This window comes from Sorex araneus, chromosome 6 (assembly GCF_027595985.1).
Source record: "Sorex araneus isolate mSorAra2 chromosome 6, mSorAra2.pri, whole genome shotgun sequence".
Classification (NCBI taxonomy): Eukaryota; Metazoa; Chordata; class Mammalia; order Eulipotyphla; family Soricidae; genus Sorex; species Sorex araneus.
Window position 1 is genome coordinate 28,685,667 of NC_073307.1, and position 26,513 is coordinate 28,712,179.

Sequence of the window (26,513 nt, forward strand, 5' to 3'; positions counted from 1 at the left end):
GCCCTGTCCTTAGAAGGTACCAGATCTGCCCGGGGACTTGGTTTCTCACCTGGCCTTCCTGGGATTGTTGCTCGAGGGAAGCACCTCACTATGGCTTTGACTCAGAGAGCACTGCAGCCTCATGGAAGGCCTTGCCCATGTGGGCTGTGTGTGGTGCACTTAGAACGCCAAACAGTTATATTCCATGCTTCCCATAACCATGAACCCCTACAAAATAAGGCAGTAAAGTTGGGGGTTCAAATTGTCATGACTGTCAGTGGGACTGGTGTTGCCCCTGAGAAGGGCCACATGGGGGAGCAGAGGGAGTAGGGAGCAAGAATCTACATGTAGTTGTGGGGGCAAAGAATTCTGCATGTGTGCGTCACTCAACCAGCCTGTGAATGAACTGTCTCCTGAGCTGCCCTCATCTGACCTTGGCAGAGAGAAGGCGGGTGGCACAGGAGGCCTCTGGGCCCTGCTGTGATCGGGCATCATTAGTGCATGACTCTGGGTGACTCCCTTTGCCACTTACCTGAAACTAGAGATCAGGAGTGGAGAACTGTCTCTCATGGACTTGCTATTAGCTGTCGGGAAAGGAGTACAGAACTCGCCCCTGGCATCCGCTTAGTCCACAGGGAGCCAGTCAGGCTTTCCAAAGACTCCCTTCAGACTTACCCCCAGCTAAGCTAATGTTAGCAACATTTCGTGTCTGCTGGGGCCCTGCACACCCTTCCAGAGTTTTGGGGTATCTACAGAGAAATCTGCTGGCCCAGAGCAGACCCAGTGATGAGCGGTAACCTGGTGTAGCTCAAAGATCCAGGTCTCCAGAGTTTGGGGGTCCACAGGAGGGGAGGCTACCAGTGAAACAGGCTGCTGCAGGATCTTCGTGAGGCACAGCACCCCCTGTTTGTTCTCCCCCCTGCCCAGTGGGACTTGGTGGGAAGGTGGTGAGGTGGGAGCGAGCAGAGGGTCACTTCATTGTCTTGTGGAATCTGCCAGAGCTCAGGGGGGGGAGGGGGGTGCCCCATCTGTAGTGAAGCTCTGGACTGCAGCTGGGGGCCACCCTCTGAACGATGCTCCTTGCTGTCTGCTTCCTCCAGTCTGTCGTCTACTGCCATGGAGGACGCGTTGGCTTCTTCCAGGGAGATATCCGTCTCCTCTCAGATGACATGAAGGCTCTGTGCCCCACTATCTTCCCTGTGGTCCCACGCCTGCTGAACCGGATGTATGACAAGGTGAGCCCCCGGGAGCCTCTGGTCAGGCCCTAGAGCTGCAGACCTGTTGGGTCAGACCCAGGTGGCCTTTTTGTTTGGCCACCATAGTCTTGGGGTTGCTCCTCCTTGGCAGTACCTCACTTTCACTTCTCCTGCTCTTGTTTTCTTCCTATTCTTTAAAATCCTGATGGGGAAATTTTTATTCATCCCCTACACCCATCCCCTGGCCTGGAAATTGCTGTGCCTTGAACAAGTGCCACGATATGCCCCAAACCTGCTTCTGTTAACTGTTAGTGCATAGGATATCACACCTCCTGTGATTCCTAGGGAGACAAAGGGGAGGTATGAGGCCTTCAGCCCTCGCAGCTGTTTCTCACTGCTATTCCTCAGATCTTCAGTCAGGCAGACACACCATTAAAGCGCTGGCTTCTGGAGTTTGCTGCGAAGCGTAAACAGGCTGAAATTCGCTGTGGAATCATCAGGAACAACAGTATCTGGGATGAACTCTTCTTTAATAAGATTCAGGTAAGAAAATAAATAAGGGATTACAAAATAGTCTCCCCACTGCCTTGTGGCAGTCTTACAGAGTTAGAGAAGTTCATCCCAGTGACCAGAAGTGTAATGAAATATGTCACTTGTTCATAATCATAAAGCTTCAACTAACACCATTGAAATTCTAAAGGACTCATATTTGCTCTTTAGAGAACAGCAACAACAAGACCTCCTGGAAAGTAAGTAGCTCCCTTGGCCTCCTCAGGCATTGCACAACTTTGTCCTGACCATCAGGTTCACCAGGGAGCCAGTGGGGCATGAATGTTCCTTCTCTCCCCACGCTGGAGCCTTGGCCAGGGAGATTGGAGGGGATTTTCCCTCACTGCTTGGGTCTGTCTAGCTAGATGGCCAGGAATCCTTTTCTCCCTTCTTATTTCCTATCCCAAACTAGGCCAGGCTTAAAGTATTCATTTCTAAATCCTCACTGAAATTTTCAGACTCCACATGGCCCAAGGAATTTATCACTAATTAGTAGAACTACTCATCTTCTCCTAGCATATTTTTAGCGATGAAAATTAATATTTAAACCCTCTCAGCTCAAGTTACAGAAACAAAGTGTTTAAAGAATTCTTTGTCCTCTACAGTGCATAGCAAATAGAGCATGATATTGATTTCTACATGGAGAAAAAATGATTATGCCATTAAGCTGGAAGTGGGAAGAAATTGTCCTAAGTAATTGTTTTGGATGCTTGCAGTGGCAAGAGAGCAAGGGAACAATAGTGCATATTAAGAAAAAGAGAAGCAGAATGGTAGGATGGTCCTCAGGTCAATGCATAGATCTCAGAGGACATAAAAATATTGGCTATAACATGGATTGAGTCGAAAATTTGGTTGGTTCTTGTGGAAGGAGAAGGGACGTCCTCAACTCTGTTGAATAACCTCAGGCCTCCTTCCACATCCCCAGCCTGGGGTCAGTTAGGTTGAGTGTTACTGTCACCTGAGACCCAATTAAGCTAGAGTCTTGAGCGGTGCAAACTTGCAAGTTCTTCTCTCTTCCGACAGGCCAGTCTTGGGGGAAGCGTAAGGATGATTGTTACTGGAGCAGCCCCCGCCTCTCCAGCAGTCCTGGGATTCCTCCGAGCAGCTCTGGGATGCCAGGTATTGACATTAGTTGACTCTTCCTGGGGCCAATGAGATGTGTTAAGGAAAGGCAGGAAATCAGGTATATATCTCTTTCATTGTACAGGGAAAGATCCTGGGGATAAAGATTAGTGGGATAAAGCTCCCTCCTCTGAGGATGGAAAAAGACCAAGATGACCTGTCAAATTTCTGGAAAGTCCACGTATATCCACAGTGAGGAAAGGGATAGGAAAAAGTGGAAGGCTGCTCAGAGTGCTGTAGGACCAACCTCACAGCCCTGCTGCTTCTCCACATTCTCCTGTCTATAAGAGGAGCCCTTTTTAAAAAGTCCTTTTTTAAAAAAAATTATTTATTACATTACTGGAGCCCGCTCGAGCAAATCGAAGATCAACGGGACTACAAGTGACAAGTGACAAGATTTATTTATTTATTTATTTATTTTTATTGAATCACCATGAGATACAGTTAGAAAGCTTTTATGTTTGAGTTTCAGTAATACAATGATCCATTCTTTCACCAGTGTACTTTTTCCACCACCAATGTCCCCACTATCCCACCCCTCCCCCTGCCTCTATCGAAGGTAATTTCCCTCTTACTCTCTCTACTTTTGGGCATTATGGTTTGCAGTACAGATACTGAGTAGCCATCATGTATGGCCTTTTATCTACTTTCAGCATACATCTCCCGTCCCAAGTGATCCCTCCACGGAGAGTCCTTTAGAGTTACGTAGTTTCATCTGATACATTTTGTCACCTGTGAAAAATGAAGGAATGAAGAAAAATCCCTATATTTATCCATTCAGTTGGCATTTATCTCTTCTATATACACGGAGCATAGTGACATGGTGATTGTTTCTGCTCAGTTTGAAGTACAGTAGACACATCTGTTTTATAATGTGTATGCTTCAAAATTTGAAACATACACAGTATAATTTTGCACTATATTCAAAATTTTGCACTTTAGAAACTGTAGGCTTCTTATACTATATTCCTGTTCTGTACTAAAATGGCCTAACCACCCCAGCGGCAAAGTATCCTACATGGTGTTTTCCTGTAAGGAGATGAGGTGTTAGAGGGGAGTCATCTACAGAGACAAGATAAAATATATAATGGACTGGGATCATCAGCGGTGGAGAATAGGCACTGGTGCAGGGATGGGTACTCAAGCATTGTATGACTGAAATGCAAGCACAAAACTATGTAAATTTGTAACTGTATCCTCACGGTGATTCACTAATAAAAAAAATAAATAATTTAAAAATATATATATAATGGATTTTTAAAAGATTTGTCAACACATACTGAAATGGAAAATAAAGTGAGTAGTTAAAATATGTCAAAAATCTTTACCCAGACTATGAAACATTATCTTCTGGATGTCTCTGGTAAAAATTGACCTTCTGCCATGCAAACACCTGTTGTGTGTGTAGCTTTATCTGGAGTTCCCTACCTCCAGACCGAGTCCCCTTCCATTGTCCTGGGCATGGAGCAGCCAGATGCCCAGTGAGCGGGTAGCTGGCTGGAAATGGCAGCCAGCCACCTCCCGGAAGGTGTGTCTACAGTGTGGCTTTCATGTTTTGCTTGAAGGTTTATGAAGGTTATGGCCAAACAGAGTGCACAGCTGGATGTACCTTTACCACACCCGGGGACTGGACCTCAGGTAGGATGGGCTGGAGGTGTGGTCGTGATTTACATGGGCACCTCGAAAAAGGGTCAAAGAAATAGTCAAAAAACACTCATGTTAGTTATGTCTGGGTTATAGATCATGTGATATGAGTAGTTTATTCTTTGTTACATACGTTTGTATTTTGCTATTTCTTTTGTAGATAAATAGAGATTGTGGGGGGTAAAAATATTGGCTCACAATTCAACTCGAGGTGAAAAGAAACCACTTAGGATATTAGTAAATATCAGCATATTACATTTGATAGGTGCTAAATACCACACGCTCTCCCTGAATGGTATTAGAATGCAGAGAGCTGCTATGAAGTGGGTATGATTCAGGGGAGGAAATAAGTTTGGAGTGGCCAGAGCACTGTTTCTAAAGGGCCATTGGGAACTGTAGTCTCCTATGATATTAATTTCTAGAAAGTTGCAGATCCTATCCACATCCTAAAGCCTGAAGAGACTCCTTTTTCAGGACAAGGAGGAAGCACTAGGTTGCGCCTGGACTGGCCATGACCAGGTATAGACTAAACATAGGGAAAAAATCCAAAAACAGCAGAATCTTTTAGGCTGCCAGCTTCATCTATGAGCCGAAGCCACCTTCTGTGCTTAAGTTTGCTCAACTATGCACTAGAAAATTTCAGATGATGTACATGCAAAAGAAATATGCGCAGTAATGGAATACTATTTTCAGCACACCTCGAGGAAGTCAGCAGAAACTTGATAGGTGGATTCTAAGCTGAAACCATATTTGGCTAGTTATAGAAGTGCTTCCCTCCCCCATCTCATCCCAATTTTATTTCTTTAAACTCTCTCGGAGAGCCCGGCAAGCTACCGAGAGTATCTCGCCCACACGGCAGAGCCTGGAAAGCTACCCATGCATATTCGATATGCCAAAAACAGTAACAACATGTCTCACAATGGAGACGTTACTGGTGTCTGCTCGAGCAAATCAATGAGCTACGGGATGACAGGGATGACAGTGATACAGTATACGTCCTTTGATCTAATACTGGCAAATCTATCAAACTGTCTTCTGAAATCCTGGTTCATTCATCCCTGTTATTGCATCGTGTTTATTATTTACCCTCATGCTTCCTCCCCTTTGAACTCTTTTCCTCCATTTGTGTCATCCTCTACACTTTCCATCTAAGATTTTTGAGATTTGTCTTTGTCATTCATCCTAACCATAAAACGTTGTAAAGGCTGCTGAGCGTGGAAGTAGATGCCACTCCACAGTTGTGCAAGATTTAGCAGCCTCTCATTTAAAAGAAAAATCAAATTGTCACAATGTTTTTTCATTTATGTGGCTTATTTTTCACAACCCTGCTTTAAATCCCCCTACCTGTCTAGTGAATTTTGTGAGAATTATTTTAAAATGACATAGACGTCATTGTAGTCGGAGTATGTAGGATCAAGAAAATTTTAAGTCTTAGTTTTGGGGTAAAATGATCCATTTGTTACTGAAGTGTAGAATGGGACAGAGTGTCAGCATCTCTTGAATGGCCTTGAGATATGTAGAATCTTGGGTCTGGGGAGATAGCTGAAAGGGTTGAAATGCATTTCCGGCATGGAGGAGACCCGAGTTCATGCCTAGCACCATGTGCCCCTGAACACAGCCAGGAGCAGGGGAGGATGCCTCTAAACCCCATTGGATATGGACCCAGAGGGCCCTGAGTATGTCAGGGGTGGCTTAGATGGGCCCCAGCATCTGAGAGGTGCTGAGGCTCACCTAAGCATTACCATTTGGTACTATATGGTACACATAGCTGGCTGAGTACCACTGGGAGTGACCTCTAGACCCCTGAGCCTTGCTTAAGCGCCCTTCCTCCATCCCCCACAAAATGTAGACTTTCAAGACATATCTTGGGACCTATTGAATCAGAATCTATATTTTTAGGGAGCATCCCAAGTGGTACTCAGGGGACCCAAGGGCCACTTCCAATGATACTTAGCTACCTAGGTCAGTGGTTCAATGCCAGGGTCCAAGGATGAAGTGCTACTTGGACTCCGCAGTACCAGGGAAACTGAGGACCACTGGCAGTGCTTGGGGCTCTCCAGGGCTACGGTCAGTGATCCTTGGGAATCCATGTGGAACTAGAGATTGAACCCATTTGCTGCTAGGCATGTGCCCTAATTATCTTGCCCTTTATTAGAATTTTATAATAATTTTAGATTATTTACTAGTGCATTGATCAAGTATCTAGAAAAGCAGAATGGAAAAGGAGTAATGATTATATTTTATCATCTTCCTCTTGACCTAATTTGTGATCTGACAGTGGGGAAATGTTTTAATATGAGCACTATTGTAAAAAATCATGATTCTGCATGGTGTTGGTGTTAATCTGCCCCCCCGCCCCCACAACCTCGCACCAGTGAGTCTGTGTGGTTGGTACTGGGCCAGGTGTGTCTGCCTGGCTATTTAATTTAGATTAAAAAAAAAACTTTCAGAAAAGGTTGGCCTCTCCTTTCTCCAGAATTTTGTTTAGTCGTCAACTCTTCCCTGTGGTATCACCTTCCATCTATGATTCCTCACTTTGCTTGCAGGGAGGGAGGTGGGTGCTACAGTTCTGAAGTAGATCTGAAATTGACATTTGCCATTTTGCTCTGGTCTTCTAGGGCATGTTGGGGCTCCCCTGCCCTGCAATCATATCAAGCTGATTGATGTGGAGGAACTGAACTATTGGACCAGCAAAGGCGAAGGCGAGGTAAGCTTAAGCATTTGCTGTTCATATCTGTGGATGCCACATGCAGTGAATAAAACAAAATAGTCACTGTCACTGTCATCCCGTTGCTCATCGGTTTGTTCGAGCGGGCACCAGTAACGTCTCTCATTGAGAGACTTATTGTTTCTGTTTTTGGCATATCCAATGCACACAGGTAGCTTGCCAGGCTCTGCCGTGCGGTCTCTATACTCTCAGTAGCTTGCTGGGCTCCCCGAGAGGGTCGGAGGAATCGAACACGGGTCGGCCGAGTGAAAGACGAATGCGCAACCACTGTGCTATCGCTCCAGCCCCCAAAACAAAACAGTACAACAATGCAAATAGAATTTTTAAAAACTTTTTTTTTATTGACTGAGGTTCTGTAATTTTCAATACTGTTAATGATGGTTTCCCCTTGTACATAATTCCAACACCACACCCATCACTCATCTCCCAAGGACCCCAGCGCTACTCCCTTTCAAACCCCCACACCAAACTCAGTTGTGTGGATTAGTTCTTCCATTGTGTTGCCTGCAGTCCTTTGTTGCTGCCTTGCTGTGTATCTTTAAGTCCCATATGTGAGACACATTAGGAATTTAGAATATATATATATACATATATATGTTTCTTTTTATGTATCAAGTCAGTTTATGCACTGTGTTTTGTTTTTCTTTTTGGGTCACACTCTGTGGTACTTAGGGCTTCTCCTGACTGCACTCAGGGATCACTCCTGAAGAGGCTCTGGGTACAATATGGGGTGCTGGAGATCAAATCCAGGTTTATCAAGTCAGTTTAAATTACTAATTATAATTACTAATTATAAGACTGAACCTAACTGAGCATTTTATTTCCTCTTTATGAAGCAACCTTCCAAAAGGCAGGGACTTCACTAGTTTAAGTCAATTTGGAATTCTCAGATCCATCTTTTCCTCTAACTTATGGACTTCACTTCATTTCTGACCTAGTAGAAACATGACCATTTGCAAATCCTCCAGTTGGAGTAGAGAGAATTGATGATAGCACAGTTTGGTAGAATGCTTGCCTTGCACACAACTGACCCAGGTTCGATCCCTGGCATCCCATATGGTGCTTGGAGGAACAGGAGTAATTCCTGAGTGAGAGCCAGTAGTAACCCCTGAGCATTGCTGGGTGTTAAAACAAACAAACAAAAAATGTTTTTAAAAAGATGGACTGGACACTGCATGGAAAGGGCAGGAACACTTCAGGCAGCAGTGGCTATTCCTACTCTGTTTCCATCTCTGCATCGCCCCAGGTGGGTTCCCTGAGGCAGTGTGTATGCTCCACTCCTACCTCCTCACAGTGTCACACCAGGATTTCTTAAAGAAACAGGGTGTTTGTCCCTACAGATATGTGTGAGAGGACCAAATGTATTCAAGGGCTACTTGAAAGATCCTGAGAGGACAAAAGAGGCCTTAGACAGCGACGGCTGGCTTCACACTGGAGACATTGGCAAGTGGCTGCCGGTGCGTATATTTGGAGACTTGGGGTGCCTAACATTCTGATGATGGCAGGTGTCTAATCCAGTTCACTCCTGAGGAAGAGTCTTCTCCATTTTCTCTCTGATGGTCATTCGGGGGCACCTCACCTCCATCTTCACTTTACCTGCCTTCTGCTGATTCAAGTGGAAGAGATCTTTGCAGGAGGGCAGAGCTGGAGTTTGAGACCCACACCCTATTCTGAGTGGTTTCCAGAAAAAGTTGTGGTAGTACTGTGGGATCTGCTGATGCAGTACAAAGAACAGGGGCTCCATTGCTGTGGGAAATCTGAAAAAGGCAAGGCTTGGGATCCCGCAGATACTGACCCCCAGCTGAGATATGGTGAGCCAGGAATTGTGCCTCATTCCATCCCTTGTAAACTGGGATGACAGCATTGTTTACCTCTCTGATTATTGTTGTGAGGAATAAATGAAATTTACTTTTAGGCATTTTTCAGAATGCCTGGCACATCAGAGATGTGAAAATGGAAGCCAGGATCATTTACAGGCTCTATCACTGACACCAAGAGCCCTTACTTGATGGAGTCAATCCAGTGGCTCTCCTGTGATTCTGTGAAGCTGCTTTGGTTCTGATTAGATGTTCTGAGATGTTGAGTTTATCAGGCTTGTGAGTGATGTCAGGCCCTGGTAGGCCCTCTGGGCTGGTGACCTGGTTTGCCTGTGTGTGAATCTGTGTGCTTCCTTTTGAGAAGCACACAGATTCACCCCTCATCCCTACAGCAGTGCAGATGTAGCCCTGTTGTGTACCCTTGACCAGAGACTCTGCCAAATGGTGAGACAGGTTTCTAAACACTTTCCACCCTAGAGTGACAGGCCTGGGCTGAGGGCTGAGGCCAGAGCAGAACAGGGATCTGAATCCTAGGGTATGAGTCATGTTGGAAGGCACAGGAAGAAATGCTGGGAAGGACAATCTGGAAAGGGCAATAAATAGCATGTGTGGAATCAAGAGACAGTGGAGGTCTGAGCTGACCCCACAGGTGTGTGTTGGGGGGAGGGAGGCAGCCTGGAGAAGCATCAGGGCTCTGGGTGCCAGCAAAGACTGGGCAGTCCCGTCAACTCACAGAGCTTAGGCCCTCACTTTCACGAGCTTCTTTGAGGGCCCTGCACTTCCATTTCCCTTCAAGAGTCCTGTTAAATTGGATAACACTTGGAGCCCCACAAAATCTTACATCTGGGGCTATTGCTCTGTAGATTGGATAAAACCAATCCCTAAAATTGTACTCCCAAAAGTTTATACTTTTAGCCAATGATAAACCCATGGTAAATTAATAAAATTTCACTTAAAAACAACCAACAAACCCCACCTTCCTGGAGTTGTGAGAAATGAGTAATTTCCAAGAAACATCTAGAACTTGAACTCACAGACAAAAAGCAGGGAGTCTATAGAAACCCATTAAAAAATTGTCATTTACAAATAGTATTAGATATGTCAAATAAAAGGTATAAAAACCTGCCCCAAGTCCCAGTCCCCACTACTTCCTGTGTGGTTTTAGAGGTGTTAAGCAGCCTCTGATCTTCACTTTAATCATCTGTGAAATGGAAGTGATGATACGCAGTGTGTGGGGTGATGAGAGCAGAGACACCAGTGTCAGGGAAGCAGCTGATGCCACCTGAGTGTAGTGCATGTGGGCTGCCTTTGTGCTCCGTCTGGTGGGTCAAGCAGAGGGAGAAGAGATGATCAGATGCACTCAGAGTGCTGTCAGTAGATGATTTTGATGGAGATGGAGGTGAATGTGAGGACAACTTCCGAGTGAGGACTGATGAACCTGACTCAGCAGCCTGAACGTCCTAGGAGGGGCAAACAGCAAGGACGTCTCCAGGGTTAGGGCTTGAGAACTCGACAGGCTTGAGTGGGATGGCAATGAATTTCATTTGAAGCGTGTTGTATCCCACAGGGTGCTGAGCCTGGACTCTGACATGCTCTGAGGACAGTTAGGTTCTAGACTTGGAGCTCAGAGAAGTTTGACTGAGAGCATAGACTTGAGAGTAGATAGTAATGAGATAACTGGCACTTATATCAGGGAGCACTGCCTATGCAAGTTAGGAAAGCTCACTCCTTCAAGGGTTGAATCAAAGGAGAAGGACCCACTTATCCCTCAAAACTCAGGAACATCAAGGGGAGTTGGTGGGGAGTTGGGGGGTCTTGGAGGCCAAGGACACAAACATTCAATGCTGTGGAGGTCCCCGAGGAGTGGCCAACCATCCTGAAGGGATTATGACCTTAAGGCCACCTGACCTGTCAGGTAAGACTCAATGGGGGCCTCTTCCAGTGCTGTGCCATGTCGGGCGGTGAAGGAGCTACTATTTGGGTGTGGAGAGAAGAGGCCTAAGCATATGTAAGGGAGCAAATCTGATGATGCTGGTGAGCAAAAGGAGGGCTGGATCCAGGACCTAGGTGAGGCAGAGCATTGATGGAAGGCAGGTGACCTTCTGTGTAGGACATCTGTCACCAGGCTTCTGGTGCATGCAGGGTTCTGTGCTGAGGACAGAGAGCACACAGGGCCCTACGGAGCAGGGAGCCTTCCACATGTGTGAATAGGAGCGCTCCCATCTAGCCACATGCCTCCCAGAGCACAGATGTCAGCCTGGGGAAGCGGCCCCTGGTAGGGTCTGCAGCAGCATGGGGCAGAAAGAGGGACATGGGAAAGCCATCTTATGATGCTCTTTGTCCCACTCCATAGGCAGGAACTCTTAAAATTATTGATCGGAAAAAGCACATATTTAAACTCGCTCAGGGAGAGTATGTGGCACCTGAGAAGATCGAGAATATCTACATCCGTTGTGAGCCTGTGGCACAAATCTATGTCCACGGGGACAGCTTAAAGGTGAGTTCCCCTGATCGGGACAGGGGTGGAGGGTCTTGGGAACTTTGCTGGTGGTGAAAGTGCAGTAACTTTTGTTCATTAAAAGCATAAATACTAATGAAGCATGTTATCTCAACTACGATAAAGAGAAAGGTGAGTCATTTAAAAGAAAATAACCAGCACGTCCCCAATTCTCTACCCCTCCCACGTGTATTGGACCTGTTGAAAAATTAAGAGTCATCTTGAAATCATTTCTTAAGTATTTGGTCTTGGATTAAAATGGTAAATGTTTATTCTCCAACACATATATCTCATATTCTCATGAGAGAATTTTTTGTTTTGTTTTGGTGGGGATATGGTGTTGCTCACTCTTTGAGTTGCTCACTCTTGAGTTACTCAGGCCACCCAAAAGTGCTGGGCGCCTCTAGGATCTCACCCACCAGTACTCGGGAGCCTCCAGGTCTGTACCCAGCAACGTTTGGGGGAATCTGTGGGGGGGAGGGGTGAATCGAGCCAGGGTTGACCACACGTGCCTTAATCCTCTGTTCTGTGTCTCAGACCCCTGAGAAAAAATTTTAACTGTGACAGGTTAATTGCAGATAGCTTAATTTGGTGAATTGCAGTTACGTGAGTTGCTTAAAGGAATGATAAAAAACATTCCCATTACTTTTTTGGGGGTTAGGGGCTTTTGGATCTTACACAGCCATACTCAGGAGCTACTCTTCGCTCTGTGCTGGGGGTCGCTGCTGGCATTGCTCCTGGGATCACACAGTGCTTGGGGATTGAGCCCAGGGTTCCTGCCTGTAGAGCACGTGCTCCCGCCTACTGAGCTCTCCCTCCAGCCCACATTCCCACTACTTTCACCTAGTGCTCTGCCTGCTTCCAAGAGAAATTTTGAGGTGTGATGCTAATGCAAAATTCAGAATTCCTGCTGTCTTGGTTTTGAAGTAGGTGAATTTTAAAAATCAGTGGGGACAGCAAATAGATATTTGGATCAAATTATTTGGAAAAGGTTTATGGTTTGCTTTTAGTGTCACATTTGAAGTGAGAAAGATTGTGGGGAGTATTTTATGCTACCACTGGATTTATATAACTAAATATTATGAATTTGATGAGAGGGTGATTTTGAGCCATACCTGACTGTGCTTAAACTTTGTTCTGACTCTGTGCTCAGAGATAACTCTTAGTAGTGTTCAGGGGACCATATGCATTGACAGGGTTTGAACCGGGGTCGACTGCATGCAAGGCAAGCAGCTATACTATCTCTCTGGAGACTCAGTTTTTATAAGTGAGATTCTGTGGTTTATAATACTATTAATGATGGTTTCCGATGCACACAGTTCCAAGACCGCACCCATCTCACGTGTACTCACCTTCCTCATGCAAGGACCCCGGTGCCCCTCCCTTTGTACTCACCCTCCACAACCAACAAAGTTGTGTGGATCATTTATCCCATTATGTTGCCTTTGGCCCTTTGTTGCTACATTGCTGTGTATCTTGTATATATGTCCCACATATGAGAGAGATCATTCTGCTTCTACCCCTCTCCTTCTTCTGACTGACTTCACTAAGCATGATATCCTCTATTTCCATCCATATTACTATAAATTGCATGTTTAAAATATGAAATTCTTCATGAATTTGCATGTCATCCTTGTTCAGGGTCCATGCTATTCTTTCTATCATTCCAGTTTTGGCATATGTGCTGCTGAAGCAAGCACCGTTAATTTATGTGTGTTTCAGGTGAGGAGGGGGGCGCTGGCACTCCTGGCAGTCCTCAGGGCTAACTCCTGGTTCTGCACCCAGAGACCACTTCTGGTAGGGCTTCGGTGGCTGTATGGGGTGCCAGAAATGGAACCTGGGTTGACTGCAAGACTTTACTATCTCTCCTGCCCTTAAATTACTTTGTTTTTGTTTTGGAGCCACATCTGGCTATGCTTAGAGCTTACTCCAGTCTCTCTGCTCAGGAATCACTCTTTGTGGGGCTTGGGGGACCATATGGGATTTTCAGGATTGGAACAGGGTCAGCAAGGCAAGTGCCCTACCCACTGTACTGTAGCTCCTGTCCCCCTTAAATTATATTTTTAGAAAATGTTGGGCCTCCGAACGATAGTACAGTGGGTAGGACGTTTTTGCCTTGCATGCTGCTGATCTGGATTTGATACCTGGCATCCTTTATGGTCCCCTGAAGACTGCCAAGAGTAATTCCTGAGCACAGAGTCAGGAGTAATCCCTGAGCATCACTATGTGTGATTCTAAAACAAAACAAAACAAAAACAGAAAAAAAGAAGAAATGATGTTTTTGAAAATTAAATGAAGTTCTTCGTGAATGAGGACCACATTAATGAAGTAATTTCAAAACGGTCTGGAAATCCGTGAAATACACATGTTGTGTGTCATTTGTTTAACACCCTAAAATGATGCCATTTAAGATTTTCATGAGAGGGACTAGAGAGATAGTACTGGATCAAGGCACTTACTTGCCTTGTGCATGATCCCTGGCACTGCATAAGGTAAGAGTATGGCAAACACCTCCCGAAGCAAGCCCTGAGCACATCCAGGTGTGGCCCAACCCCTCACTCCAGGTATTTGCACCAGAATCAAAGATACATATGCATTTAGTTTTACTGAATCTTAATCTCCCTAAACATATTATTTTTCAAAAGTCAGGAAAATATATTAGAAAATAAGCTCAAGTCTATATGACATATTGGTAGAAATGTTTCATAAGTGTACACCTATTTTTAGAAATGGGTGGAGTCTGAAAATACCAAGAGATTATTTTTAATGTGGACCATAAATAACCACATTAATAGCTTTTGCTATGACTCTTCTCCTTTGGTGCTTTTACAGGCCTTTTTGGTGGGCATTGTTGTGCCTGACCCAGAAGTCTTGCCTTCCTGGGCCCAAAAGAGAGGATTTGAAGGGTCTTTTGGAGATCTTTGCACAAATAAGGTTGGTATTTTGAGACTGTTTCCTCATAAGTTGCTGGACCTTTTACGAAACTGCATAATGAGGGAAAGAACAGTGGACCTAGTGAAATGGGAACACAGGGAAATCTCTAACATTTTATAAATGGTGGGCGTAAAGCCAGAGTGTCTTGCTTCTTTGGAATTGTGATGGAATTCAATTTTTCTTCTAGAAAGTTTTGATAAATCATTGACCTTTAGAACCAAGAAAATCCCAGAAAGCTTGTCCAGCCCTGTTCTTCAGCCGCTGGTGGGAGAGTCCAGAGATGGAAGTGCTTTGCCCAGGGCTGCACAGTTGCCTGACGGCAGTGTCCACTGCAAACACACACACGCCTTTTAAAAGCTGAGAGTGGATTTTGTTTCTGCAGTGCTTAGAGAAATACTCATGGGAATGGAAAAGTGGCTGTTCCGGCTATTCCTGCCCAAGCCTCAGCCATTCACAGCTTTCAGAAACCTCCTCATGACACATGTAGTGTTGTGGAGAAGGAGCACTGTGCGCTGGCTCGGCTGCAGCTGTCCACTCCAGCTCTCTCACTCAGCCCTGGGCTCGTCTGAGGTGATAGTCCAAAGATCTCCCCTCTGAGTAGAGGGCCACTTAATGTCAGCTTGTCCCTTCCCCTCTTTGTGCTTCCTCCTTACCCCATATTAGCCTCTTTGCGTGTCTTCCTTTGCCCAAGCCTGACATTTCCTTCCTGACAAGAGGTGAAGATTGGGGTACTGCCATGACAGGGACTGGCAGCCCCAGTTTAGGGTTGCGGTGGGGGTGGGGGCACAGCACGGATCGTATACAGGACTTTGCTCGGAGCTCATAGTTTCCCCTCTATATTGAAATATGTTTTTTTGTTTGTTTGTTTGCCTTGTAATTTTACCCCTGTGATTCACTTCAGGAGCTGAAGAAGGACATCTTGGATGATTTGGTGAGGTTAGGAAAAGAAGGTGGACTCCATTCTTTTGAACAGGTAACTGTTGCCTCTCTTGCTTCTTAGAGTTTGTTAAGAGATGATGAAAATGAAATTAAATTAAGTTATGGTAATAACTTAGTTAGCTAATCTAGACTCCCCACCCTCAGCACTGTGGCCAAGACCTCTTCTGTAGGCCTCTTCCCAACTGACTTTCCAACAACCTGCTCCCTGAACTTCATATGTTGAGTGAATCCATGCTTTTGTCCTCATTGTCACAAATATTTGAAAGCTGAAATAGTCCCTTGCTGACACTAATCAATCTTGTGTGTGCGGTTGTCTCCAGGCTGCCTTCAATACCCTAAATCAGTGTCTTGTCTTATTTTTATTTTTATGGTGTCTGTCTTTTTGGCTGCAGCAGGGGCAGCTTGCTGGCTTGGCATGCGAGGAGTTCCGCTGTCCTCTTTCAACTTTTTGCCTTTGAAAATTTGGGGTTCTTATTGTAACTGAGTTCATAAGTGTACTTGATCCTCTTTACGTATACCGTTTGTATATTCTCTTTAGTCAGGAATTCAAAAGGAAAAATTCCTCAAGCAGAAAATATTGATAAGCTGATTTTTAAATTTTCCTTCTGTTTACTATAGTTATTAGTCATAAACTTTGTTTTCCCAGCAGGATCCCCAAATGTATTATTAGAGATTCTTTTTTATATAAATGTTGGGGATTTTTTTTGGCTTTTATTTTATTTCTTATTGAATCAGTGTTTTTGTTTTTTAATTTCGATAAACTAAAAAACATTTTAAAGCCATGTTAAGCATAAATTCCAATTGTAGTAATTTTAATTTAACACTTCTGTAGTTGACTTTAATTTGTTACATTTGGGACTGAGAAATTTAAACATTATTTAAACACTAGAAACTTTAGGGAATTGTTTTGTTTTGTTTTTAATTTTAAAATGTGGTTTTATCCTTATCTGATATGTCAGCATGTATGGAAACAAATAAAACCTGGATAAATAATTCTTTATTTTAACAAGTTATAAAATCTAAGATATTTAGACAAATTGCATTTATCTTTGTGAATACGAAGTTGGTTCTGGAGTAATTATTTAAATTCCTGAATTTTCTAGAGCTGACTTTATTGGCAGTTCTAGATTTTCTGTCTGCCAAACTGTATGACTGGATCATCTTGAACAGGGTCCACACTGGGTTGCTCTGGGCCTGGGTGGCTCTGCTCTGAATGACTGAGAGGGCATTTGGAATGCAGCTAAGCTGATTAAGTCCTGGGAACATCCTTGTGCATGACCAAGGCTTGCACGCCCCCTGCTGGTGTCATGTCACATGATCGGCCCTGGGCTTCAGGAAAATCTCAACTAGATTACTCTTTATGAAAAAGACTGCCAACTTTCAGTTTATACTTAAAACTTTGAAGACTTGATTAGCTTTCCAGTGTTAACCATGCTCTAGTTAGAGCTTTTACTGAGACAATATGTATTCTTGACTTTCCATATGCCTTAAGCAGTTTCTGCTCTAATAATCTGCCTTCACCATGGTAACATCAAATACAGAGAAGTCATGTGGCATCCCAAAGGCTTGAGTTTTATTGCCAAGGTTGTCACCTCTTCATTTTCTGTGTTCTCATTTTCCTCTTTGTGGATCTGTGGGATCTCCACCCCCTCCTCGGCCCCTCCACTGCTGCCCCCAGCTAATATATGCCCTCAGTTGACCATAGGAGAGCAAAAACCAGGTCTAAGGGGAGTGCATTCCCAATTCTGTTTAGAGCTCAACATAATTATGAGTTAATCCACATTTTGTGGTCAACTTCTCTTTTTCCCTTTTTGTCAAGAAGTAGTTATCAATTAAGCTTCAATACTATTTTTTTTTTCTGCTTCTAAGGTCACACCCGGTGATGCACAGGGGTTACTCCTGGATCATGCACTCAGGAATCCCTGGCGATGCTCAAGGGACCATATGGGATGCTGGGAATTAAACCCGGGTTGGCCACGTGCAAGACAAATGCCCTACCTGTTGTGCTATCACTTCAGCCATCTAAAAGTACTATTGTGGCAAAATGTCTCAGTGAAAATCTTAAAATACTTTTCTTCAAAATTGTGAAAATTTCTGAGGCTGAGAGATAGTGTACAGTGGTAGGGTGCTTGCTTACCTTGTGTGCGGTCAACCCAGGTTCAATCCCCACCAATCTATATGGTGCCCTGCGCCCCTCAGGAATGATCCCTGAACACAGATCCCTGGCCCCAGAACAAAAAGTTATGAAAATTTCTGTTCTTCAATGAGTTGGCATAAATTGATACTTTTGAGGTATTTTATTCCAGTATAATCCTTTTAAGTTACAATATTCTGAAGGGTATGTGTGTGTGTGTGTGTGTGTGTGTGTGTGTGTGTGTGTGTGTGTGCGCGCGCGCGCGCATGCACGCGCGTTTAGAATTACTTTTCATACAAGAGAGTAGTTTCAGGAAAGGAAGCTTAGAGTAAAAATCTTCCTAGGGCTGGAGAATTAGTATGGCGGGTGGGGCACTTACCTTACTGGCAGCTGACCTGGTTTCAGTTCCCAACACTCAATGTATCCCCAGAGCCACACAGGAGTGATCCTGAGTGCTTAGAGAGGAGTAAGCCCTGACTACTGCCTGGTGTGGGCAAAACCCCTCCCAACCAAATAATCTCCTTCCTTCTCTCCTTCACCAAAAATTATGCCTGTTAAAAATTGGATAGCAGGAGACTTTCTACCAGACTATCAACTAAGCCAGAGCCCCACGCCGGCTGATGACAGGAAATAACCATCTTTTCCGGGTTTTTTTTCCTTTGTCAGGCAGCATGGTGAATACTAAACAGGCGTGAACTCGGGGGAAAAAAATAGAAAAGTTATGTAACAAACAATGGGACTTGCTTGAAACCCCAGCAACAATAGCGAGTTATGTGTTGAAACATAGAATGTAACCAAGATAAAGCTTAAACTAAGTGAAACTTATCAATTACAAGGGCGGGGATGGGGGGGGGCTCGAGGTATACTGGGGTGATTGGTGATGGAATAGGGGCACTGGTGAAGGGAAGGGTGTTTGAGTATTGTATAATTGACATAATCCTGAGAACTATGTAACCCTCCACACGGCGATTCAATAAAATTTAATTTAAAAAAATTGGATAGCAGGTATCTTGGTGTGATAGCACAGCGGGTAGGGCGTTTGCCTTGCACACGGTCGACCCGGGATTGATTCCCAGCATTCCATTTGGTCCCCCGAGCGAGCACCATCAGGAGTGATTCCTGAGTGAAGAAGTAACCCCTGAGTATCACTGGGTGTGACCCAAAAAGCAAAAGAAATTTTTAAAAAGCTAATTTTTTTCTTAGTAATTTTAGTTTTATGAGAAACTTATCTAGTTTTTTGAGAAATGTATATAAAATATACACAAAATGGGCTTGAGAGAAAGTAGAGGGTTAGAGTGCTTTCCTTGCATGTGACCAATCCCAGCTCAATTCCCAGCACCACATATGGCCCCTTGAGCAGCACCGGGAATGATCCCTGAACAGAGCTAGGAGTAAGCCCTGAGCACAGTTGAGTGTGCCCTAAAAACTAATAATAGGGGCTGGAGCGATGGCACAGCGGGTAGGGCGTTTGCCTTGCATGCGGCCGATCCGGGTTCGATTCCCAGCATCCCATATGGTCCTCTGAGCACCGCCAGGAGTGATTCCTGAGTGCACGAGCCAGGAGTAACCCCTATGCATCGCCAGGTGTGACCCAAAAAGAAAAAAAACTAATAATAAATAAATAACTCAGCTTATTTATTGGTTCCTTCTGAAAGCCACTACAGGTTTGGGATCTGCAATTAAGGTCTATTAATTAGATCAGAGTTTGATGCACATCAGGTTGCTCTCATTTGAGTGTCTTTTTGTCACTCAAGCAGCGCCCTGGTGTTTTCATGAAAGAATTTATTTAAAAATATTTTAATTCCGAAAGCTTGTAACTATCTCACAGTGATTCAATAAAATTAAAATATATATATATATGTATATATATTTAAATTGAAGAAATATTGTTTTACAAGACTGTGTTTTGTTTTAGGGACACAATTTTACTTATCCCTCTTCTGCATATACGTTAGCACACCATACCCACTACCCACATTCCAGTGACCTTTGGGTCCCCTCCCTGCTTTAGTTCCCCTCCCTGCTGCCCCTCCCTCACTTCTGAGGTCAGAGTCCAAAGAGTTGTTTTCATTTGGCTTTGTTCTTCATGGAAGAGATAACTCTTAATTTTGTTGTATTTTTTGCTGTGCTGATTTTAGTTTTGCTTTGAACTCAGAACCTCTTCCATGGGAGGCAAGTCCTCTACTTCTGAGCTATGTCCCTCCTGGCCCTCGTAGAATTTAAATAGGTCTCAGGACTATATAGGTTGTAGATCAGACTGGAGCAGGGACTGTTGACCTGGCTTTAGTGCTGCTCGGAACTTTTCACTCTGAGGCTCAGTTAGTGAGCTGAGTACTATTGGACTTCCTGCGAGACTATGTTTAAGGAAGTTCTCTTTTCTCAAGCAGTGACTGGTTTGTACTGAACCCCAGTGAACTGGAGTTGCCCCAGTCAGTCCTTTGGGCTTGATACAGGGTAGCTGGGTTAACAGATACTCACTGTCACTGTCACTGTCATCCCATTGCTCATCGATTTGTTCAAGCGGGCACCAGTAACATCTCTCATTGAGACTTATTGTTACTGTTGTTGGTATATCCAATACGCACGGGTAGCTTGCCAGGCTCTGCTGTGCGGGCTCCATACTCTCGGTAGCTTGCCCGGCTCTCCAAGAGGGGCGGAGGAATCGAACTCGGGTCGGCCGCGTGAAAGGCGAACACCCAACTATACTCAAAATCTACCTTATTGGGGCTGGAGCAATAGCACAGCAGGTAGGGTGTTTGCCTTGCACACGGCCGACCCGGGTTCGATTCCCAGCATCCCATATGGTCCCCTGAGCACCGCCAGGAGTAATTCCTGAGTGCACGAGCCAGGAGTAACCCCTGTGCATTGCCGGGTGTGACCCAAAAAAGAAAAAAAAAAGAAAAAACCTCCCTATTTATGCCATCCTTTGTCTTAAGCTTGTAGGGTTTTCTGTTACTATCTGCTTAGCATCTAAATAGCACTGTGTAGAACCGTCACACTGTCTTAGCACTGTTGTCCCATTGTTCATCAATTTGCTTGAGCGGGCACCAGTAATGTCTCCATTGGGAGACTTGTTACTGTTTTTGACATATTGAATACGCCACGGGTAGCTTACCAGGCTCTGCCATGTGGGTGGGATACCCTCAGTAGCTTGCCCGGCTCTCCGAGAGGGACAGAGGAATCGAACCTGGGTTGGCTGAGTGCAAGGCAAACGCCCTTTGTATAGCTATGAAATGTATCTTCCTTGGACTGTACTTTTTTTTTTCTGAAGGCATTTGTTTATTTAATTGTACAGATCATCTATTCATAAACTTGGTAAAATTTCATCAGCTTCCTCCTAAGTTTATTTTTTATTTTTTAAATTTTTTTAGCCTCCTAAGTTTTACATGTTGTACAGACATAATACCCAATGATTATATCCCTTTACCTAATTTTAACACTCACTCAGTACTTGTCCAGGGTGATAATTTCCAGCTTATTGCCATCCTGGTCCCTTCTCTATCTTACCTACCCTGTGCCCCACACACACTTGTGGTTGATTTCAATATATATATATATATATATATATATATGTGTGTGTGTGTGTGTGTGTGTTTTATTCCAATATTAACCAGTCCTCCTAGACCTGTTTTCCCTGGCTGTGGATATGTCTTTTACTATTTTACTATATATATATATATATATATATATATATATATATGTATCTATCTATCTATGTATATATATGTATATCACTGTATCACTGTCATCCCGTTGCTCATCGATTTGCTCGAGCAGGCACCAGTAATGTCTCCATTGTGAGACTTGTTGTTACTGTTTCTGGCATATCGAATATGCCACGGGTAGCTTGCCAGGCTCTGCCGTGTGAGCAAGATATTTTCAGTAGCTTGCCGGTCTCTCCGAAAGAGGCGGTATATATTTATATATTTTATATATGAACTACACTTTTTTAATTGACTTTGTTTGTCACAGATGAGTTTCAAAGGAGCTCACCCAAACTTGAGAATAAACTCTTGTTCCAGTTACACAATGTTCTCTAAGCTGCTAGGAACAGAAATGAATTGAAACCCCGGCTGTAGGCACACAGTAGAAATGCATCATGGTATTTATCTCCTCTTCAAATTTTTTATTCATTTCATTCACAGTCGAAGGTGCATAAATGGTTTGCACTTACTGAAAGTCTTTATGAATTACTATTTTTGTCAAAAGAGAACTTTTTAAAAACCTTATTGGTTTAGGCTTTTTATTTTAATGTCAGTAAACACGAGTTACTAAGTTAAAGGACTGTCTCTAGGATTATTAGGTTTATATTTTGATTATATTTTCTTTAAGCTGAATAGTTTTATTGCTATACAATGTGATTCCCAACTTATTTTAGTTTAGTTTAATTTAAGCTGAATAGTTTTATTGCTATACAATGTGATTCCCAACTTATTTCAGTAGTCAAACTGAGATCTAAGTTGAAAGTGGAGAAGGCATAAAACCAGTTGAGTCGTAGCGGTCAGGAAGTTGGGGCTTGTGCCAAACTGACAGTCCCTGCTCCAGTCTCACCTCCTTCACTATGACTCCTATTCTTCATCCCAAACTCACTTCTACCAAGCTCTGCTTCTCCCCGATCTCCCCACACCCTGACCCATGCATAGCCTGCCTGCATAGCTGTTTCTAGTTTCCATACCACCCCCAGCAGTGGCTTCTGCAGGAGGCCTAGTTTCCAGTGCCATCTCCCCAAGGCGCTTTCCATTTGACAGAGATGGGGGGGAAGGGGAGGGCTCGCCTCGGAGTATGCTCTGGAGAATACAAAGAATGACAACCCTTGTTTCTTTACAAGTCTTCGCTTCTTTGAATGTTGAGAACACTGAATTAATAAACAAGACATTTTACAATAACGTTAATTCTAAAAAATGTCTTGCTAAGAGCCTCAGATTTCCAGCTCTTTTTACATTAAATATACAGATGGGGGGAAATGCAACATGTGAAGTAAAGTATAATGTTAGCTCTTGTTTGAGCTTAACATTTCCTCAGCTCTCCTGATGGGCAGACCACTCCACCCACCAATGTGAGGGTCCAAGGATGCAATGCTGCTCGGTTCCTGCAATGCCTGGATAAGCTGACAGTGCTCAGGGGTCTCCAGGGCCAATTCCGGTATTGCTTTTGGCCCCCAGACTGCACCCTGCAGTGCTTAGGGAACGGTGTAGTGTGAGTCAGCGAATAGAGGGTCAGCCACATACAGCCCATCAACTTAAACCCTGGTACTATTTCGATAGCACTAACATGTTCTTTTTATTGCAGAAGTAAATCTTTCATTTGAAGATATTTCTTGCTGTTGTTGTTGTTTGTTTGTTCGGGGGCACACCTGGTGGTGCTCAGGGCTTACTATTGGCTTTGTTCTTAGGGATTACTCTCGGCAAGTTCAGAGAGCCATATTGGGTGCGGGGACATTCAGAAGTGGAATTGCTGGATCATAAAGTATTTTTTAATTTGAGGGACTGTCATAGTGTTTTCTGTAGTGGTTGCATCATTTTATATCTTCCAAGGACTCACATTTCTTTATATCTTACCAACACTAAAAATTTTCTTCTTGGGGGGAATATAGTGTTATATGATATATACATTGACTTTTGAAAGAAGTTATTTATTGATTGTGTCCACTGATTTATCCATCTTTCATGTATCATAGCAGCATTTAACACTTGACCTCTTGTTATTGTTTTCCTGTCTTTTGTAACCCACACTCTATTTCCTTCTTACTCTCCAGGTATCTGTCTCAAGCCCAGATAGTGTGAGTTCTACGCACTAAATGTTCAATATCCAAACATAATTTGAGTAATCTCAGGAGCATTTCAAACTTAACATGAATACTTGATCTTCCCACCTCAAAAATTTGTCATGTGACTCCTCCAGTTTTTCTGCTCAAGTAAAACTTAGAACCAGTCTTATTTATTCTCTATTTTTTGGCCATTTAATCAAACCAGTTGTAGGTTCTGTTCTATCAACACCCCCTCCTCACTCATATGACACCCCCCCACCCCTCACTAAATCAATGTATATTTCTACAGCCAAGTTGTAGTACAGATCACCATTAATCTTATCTCTTGGCTGGTCTTCCAGCTTCTAATCTTACACACTTCAGCCCGTTATTAATAAAATAATCTTTCAAAGAACCATTGTGGTTCTGTTTTCCCTTGTAAGGAGAGGAAGAGGAGCACTAGAAGTGACCTAAGGACAGTGGTGGAGGATCATGGGCACTGAGGTGTTGGTGGAGGTGCAGTAACCTTATACATCAAAACCAGTAACAATAATGTTATAACCATGTTACCCTAAACAAAGATAAAAATGTAAACTTAAATACTTTCTCTGGGGGGAATCTGAGCCATAGTATAGCCAGTGGGGTGTTTGCCTTGCACACAGGTGACCTAGCACCCATATTCCTGAGCACCTCCAGGAATGATCCCTGAGTGTAGAGTCAGGAGTAACCACCTTCTTTCAAGTGCCCTTCTCTCAATCACTCTCCCTTCCTCTTGCTGTTTTCTTTCTTTTTAAAAAAAAATTACTTCAGTCTTTATTTATTGCATTTTTCTTTTTATTATTATTACAGAAGGTATGGTATTTTTTTTTGCTCTTTTTTGTGGGGGAGGGGGTCACACCCGGCAATGCACAGGGGTTACTCCTAGCTGGGCACTCAGGAATTACTCCTGGCAGTGTACCGCAGGTATTTTTGTTGTTTTTCCTCTCAAAGGAGAAGTTCAGAGATAGACAGTCCAATGCAAGTATAGGTTCTCAGAGAACTAGGCCTTCTACTATCTTTCCTGCCTCCTGTCTTTCCACTCTCTGTTTTTAGTTTGCTGGCTTATCACTTCATGGTCACAAGGCAGCTGCTACAGCTTTGGACATTGTCCATATTCAAGGAAGGGGAAAGGACAGTAGGCGGAGACAGTTAGGATGGACTCCTTTAATAGGAAAACAAAAAAGCTTCCCTTTCCACAGTCAAAAGTGGATCTTATGGCTAACCCAAAATTGCAAAGGAAACTGAGGATTGTCACAACTGACATAGACTATTTAGCACCAAACCAAGTCAGGGTTCTATTAGCATGGAAAATACAAGGAAAGCAGTTGACATGCCTGCCAAAGGTAGTCCTTCCAGTGCTTGTCTCCACAGAAATAATATCATATTGCAGCATCCCTCATTAGATTGTGAGCTCCATGCAGGGGCAGGGGCTGTGTCTTGATCTCCTTTGTGTTCCTGGACACTAACACAACTCCTGATTCATAATTGCTGGTCATTAAAGGTCAGTTATTACAAAACAACAAATGTATTTCAGATTTAGTTACATACATGCATCATAATCATATTTAATGTTTAAAAGTCAATTCATAACCCTATTTACTGTATGATGATATAGGCCTTGATAGCTCAACAAAAATCATTGAGTTTTAGACCCAGTTGTCAGTCAGGACTCAATTTATTGGAGACATTATCACTCCAGGAATCAGTCCAAGCCCAGATCATCCCATTATCATAGAACTAATAGTGACAGGTTATACTGGAACTATCCTCTTCCTGCCCAAACCTTCCTGAGGTAGATCATCTATCGCTTCACTGCTCCATTCAGCTTTACAAAGAGACTCTGAGATGATCTGGTCCCATGGAAATAGTAATTTTGTTCCCTAAATCTGATCCCTCCATGCCCCCTTACAATAGTTGTAATAAAATCCCATGGAAAAATCTTTGTTCGAATTTATGTTCGACATGTCTCCCCTGGACTTTATTGTCCCCCTCTGAATGGCAGCACTATCTGTGCAGTCAAAATACAGGTTCCCAAAACTTTCTTTCTTTTTCTCTGAGTTACTCTTAGAACAGCTTGCTTCTGTTGCTCCCACTGACCTAAGCATAGACCCTGGTTTTCTCTCTTATGGATTCTATTCTGATTGGTTTTACAACCATAACTATCTTAACTGTTGTTTTTGCATTTCTGTGGGAGAGATCTTTCTGAAATGTTCTGGATTAACATGCCATGGTCCTGCATAAGACTCTTCAATGCCTTCCTGCTCCCTTCAGTGGAGTTTGAATCCCTTCCTGAATTGTCCCATCTACCACTTCAGGTTCTTCTCTTCTTCATCTCTTTACTTCTGACCCTAAGTCACTAAACAAGATTTCATTTGTATTTCCTTTCCCTCATTGCCAAATATTATCGCCTTAGCTTTATTCTTGGGGTTATCTCTGCCTGAAATTCCCATTTAGGGTAGATGCCCTACCTCACCACCTACCTTTCTTCCTTTCCACCAACACTTACTCTCTTCCCTGACTGCTCTTCTCTCGCCTTTCTCATAACTGAGTTAGGTGTTCTTCACTCTGTATATACTGTAGTGTCTAATATTACCCAGTGTATCTGCAATATTAAATGCAAATGAGCACCCCTTGATGACAAAGGTACTCATGATTTCTCTTGTTTTCTCAGTGCCTGGCACTGGAAAAGCAACTAGTTCATTTCTATTTACTGGTTAAATGAAGAAGTAGAAAGGAGGGTGAGGCAAAAGGAGAGAGAATAAAAGGGAATGCCCTGCCATAGAGGCAGGGTGGGGTGGTGGGGGATGGGGTGGGGGTGGTGGGAGGGACAGTGGGAACATTGGTGGAGGAGAATGGGCACTGGTGGAGGGATGTAAAGGATCATTGTATGACTGAAATGCAAACATGAAAGTTCATAAGTCTGTAACTATACCTCATGGTGATTCACTAATAAAAAAATTTTTTTAAAAAGGAATACTAAAAAAAAGTCTATAGAATATGTGTATCCTTCTCAAACTGTATGGTTATGTGCTCATCATTGGTTAGAGTTATATAATGAGTTCACATTCATTTACTCATCAATGACATTGTTTCTTACACTGATAAATATTGTCCTTACCAATTAGACTTTGTCAGTAATTTAAATATCATTTTCCTCTTCTAGCTATAAATAAACCTTGTTTCAGGAAA

General features: G+C 43.5%; 1 protein-coding gene and 1 non-coding gene across 6 annotated transcripts in view; one reads left to right on the plus strand and one right to left on the minus strand.

Annotated features, from left to right (window-relative positions):
• Window positions 1-26,513, plus strand: part of ACSL6 (acyl-CoA synthetase long chain family member 6) — a 66,160-nt gene that overhangs the window by 36,399 nt on the left and 3,248 nt on the right. For all 5 annotated transcript variants that reach the window (XM_055142912.1, XM_055142911.1, XM_055142913.1 and 2 more), the window contains 9 exons: window positions 1,080-1,214; window positions 1,584-1,718; window positions 2,748-2,843; window positions 4,412-4,484; window positions 7,109-7,197; window positions 8,559-8,675; window positions 11,389-11,532; window positions 14,365-14,466; window positions 15,368-15,439. In XM_055142912.1, coding sequence (XP_054998887.1) covers window positions 1,080-1,214; window positions 1,584-1,718; window positions 2,748-2,843; window positions 4,412-4,484; window positions 7,109-7,197; window positions 8,559-8,675; window positions 11,389-11,532; window positions 14,365-14,466; window positions 15,368-15,439 — 963 coding nt within the window. The remainder of the gene's footprint in view (window positions 1-1,079; window positions 1,215-1,583; window positions 1,719-2,747; window positions 2,844-4,411; window positions 4,485-7,108; window positions 7,198-8,558; window positions 8,676-11,388; window positions 11,533-14,364; window positions 14,467-15,367; window positions 15,440-26,513) is intronic.
• Window positions 13,129-13,232, minus strand: LOC129406212 (U6 spliceosomal RNA). The gene has a single exon (XR_008630875.1). It is a non-coding gene; the product is annotated as a U6 spliceosomal RNA (small nuclear RNA).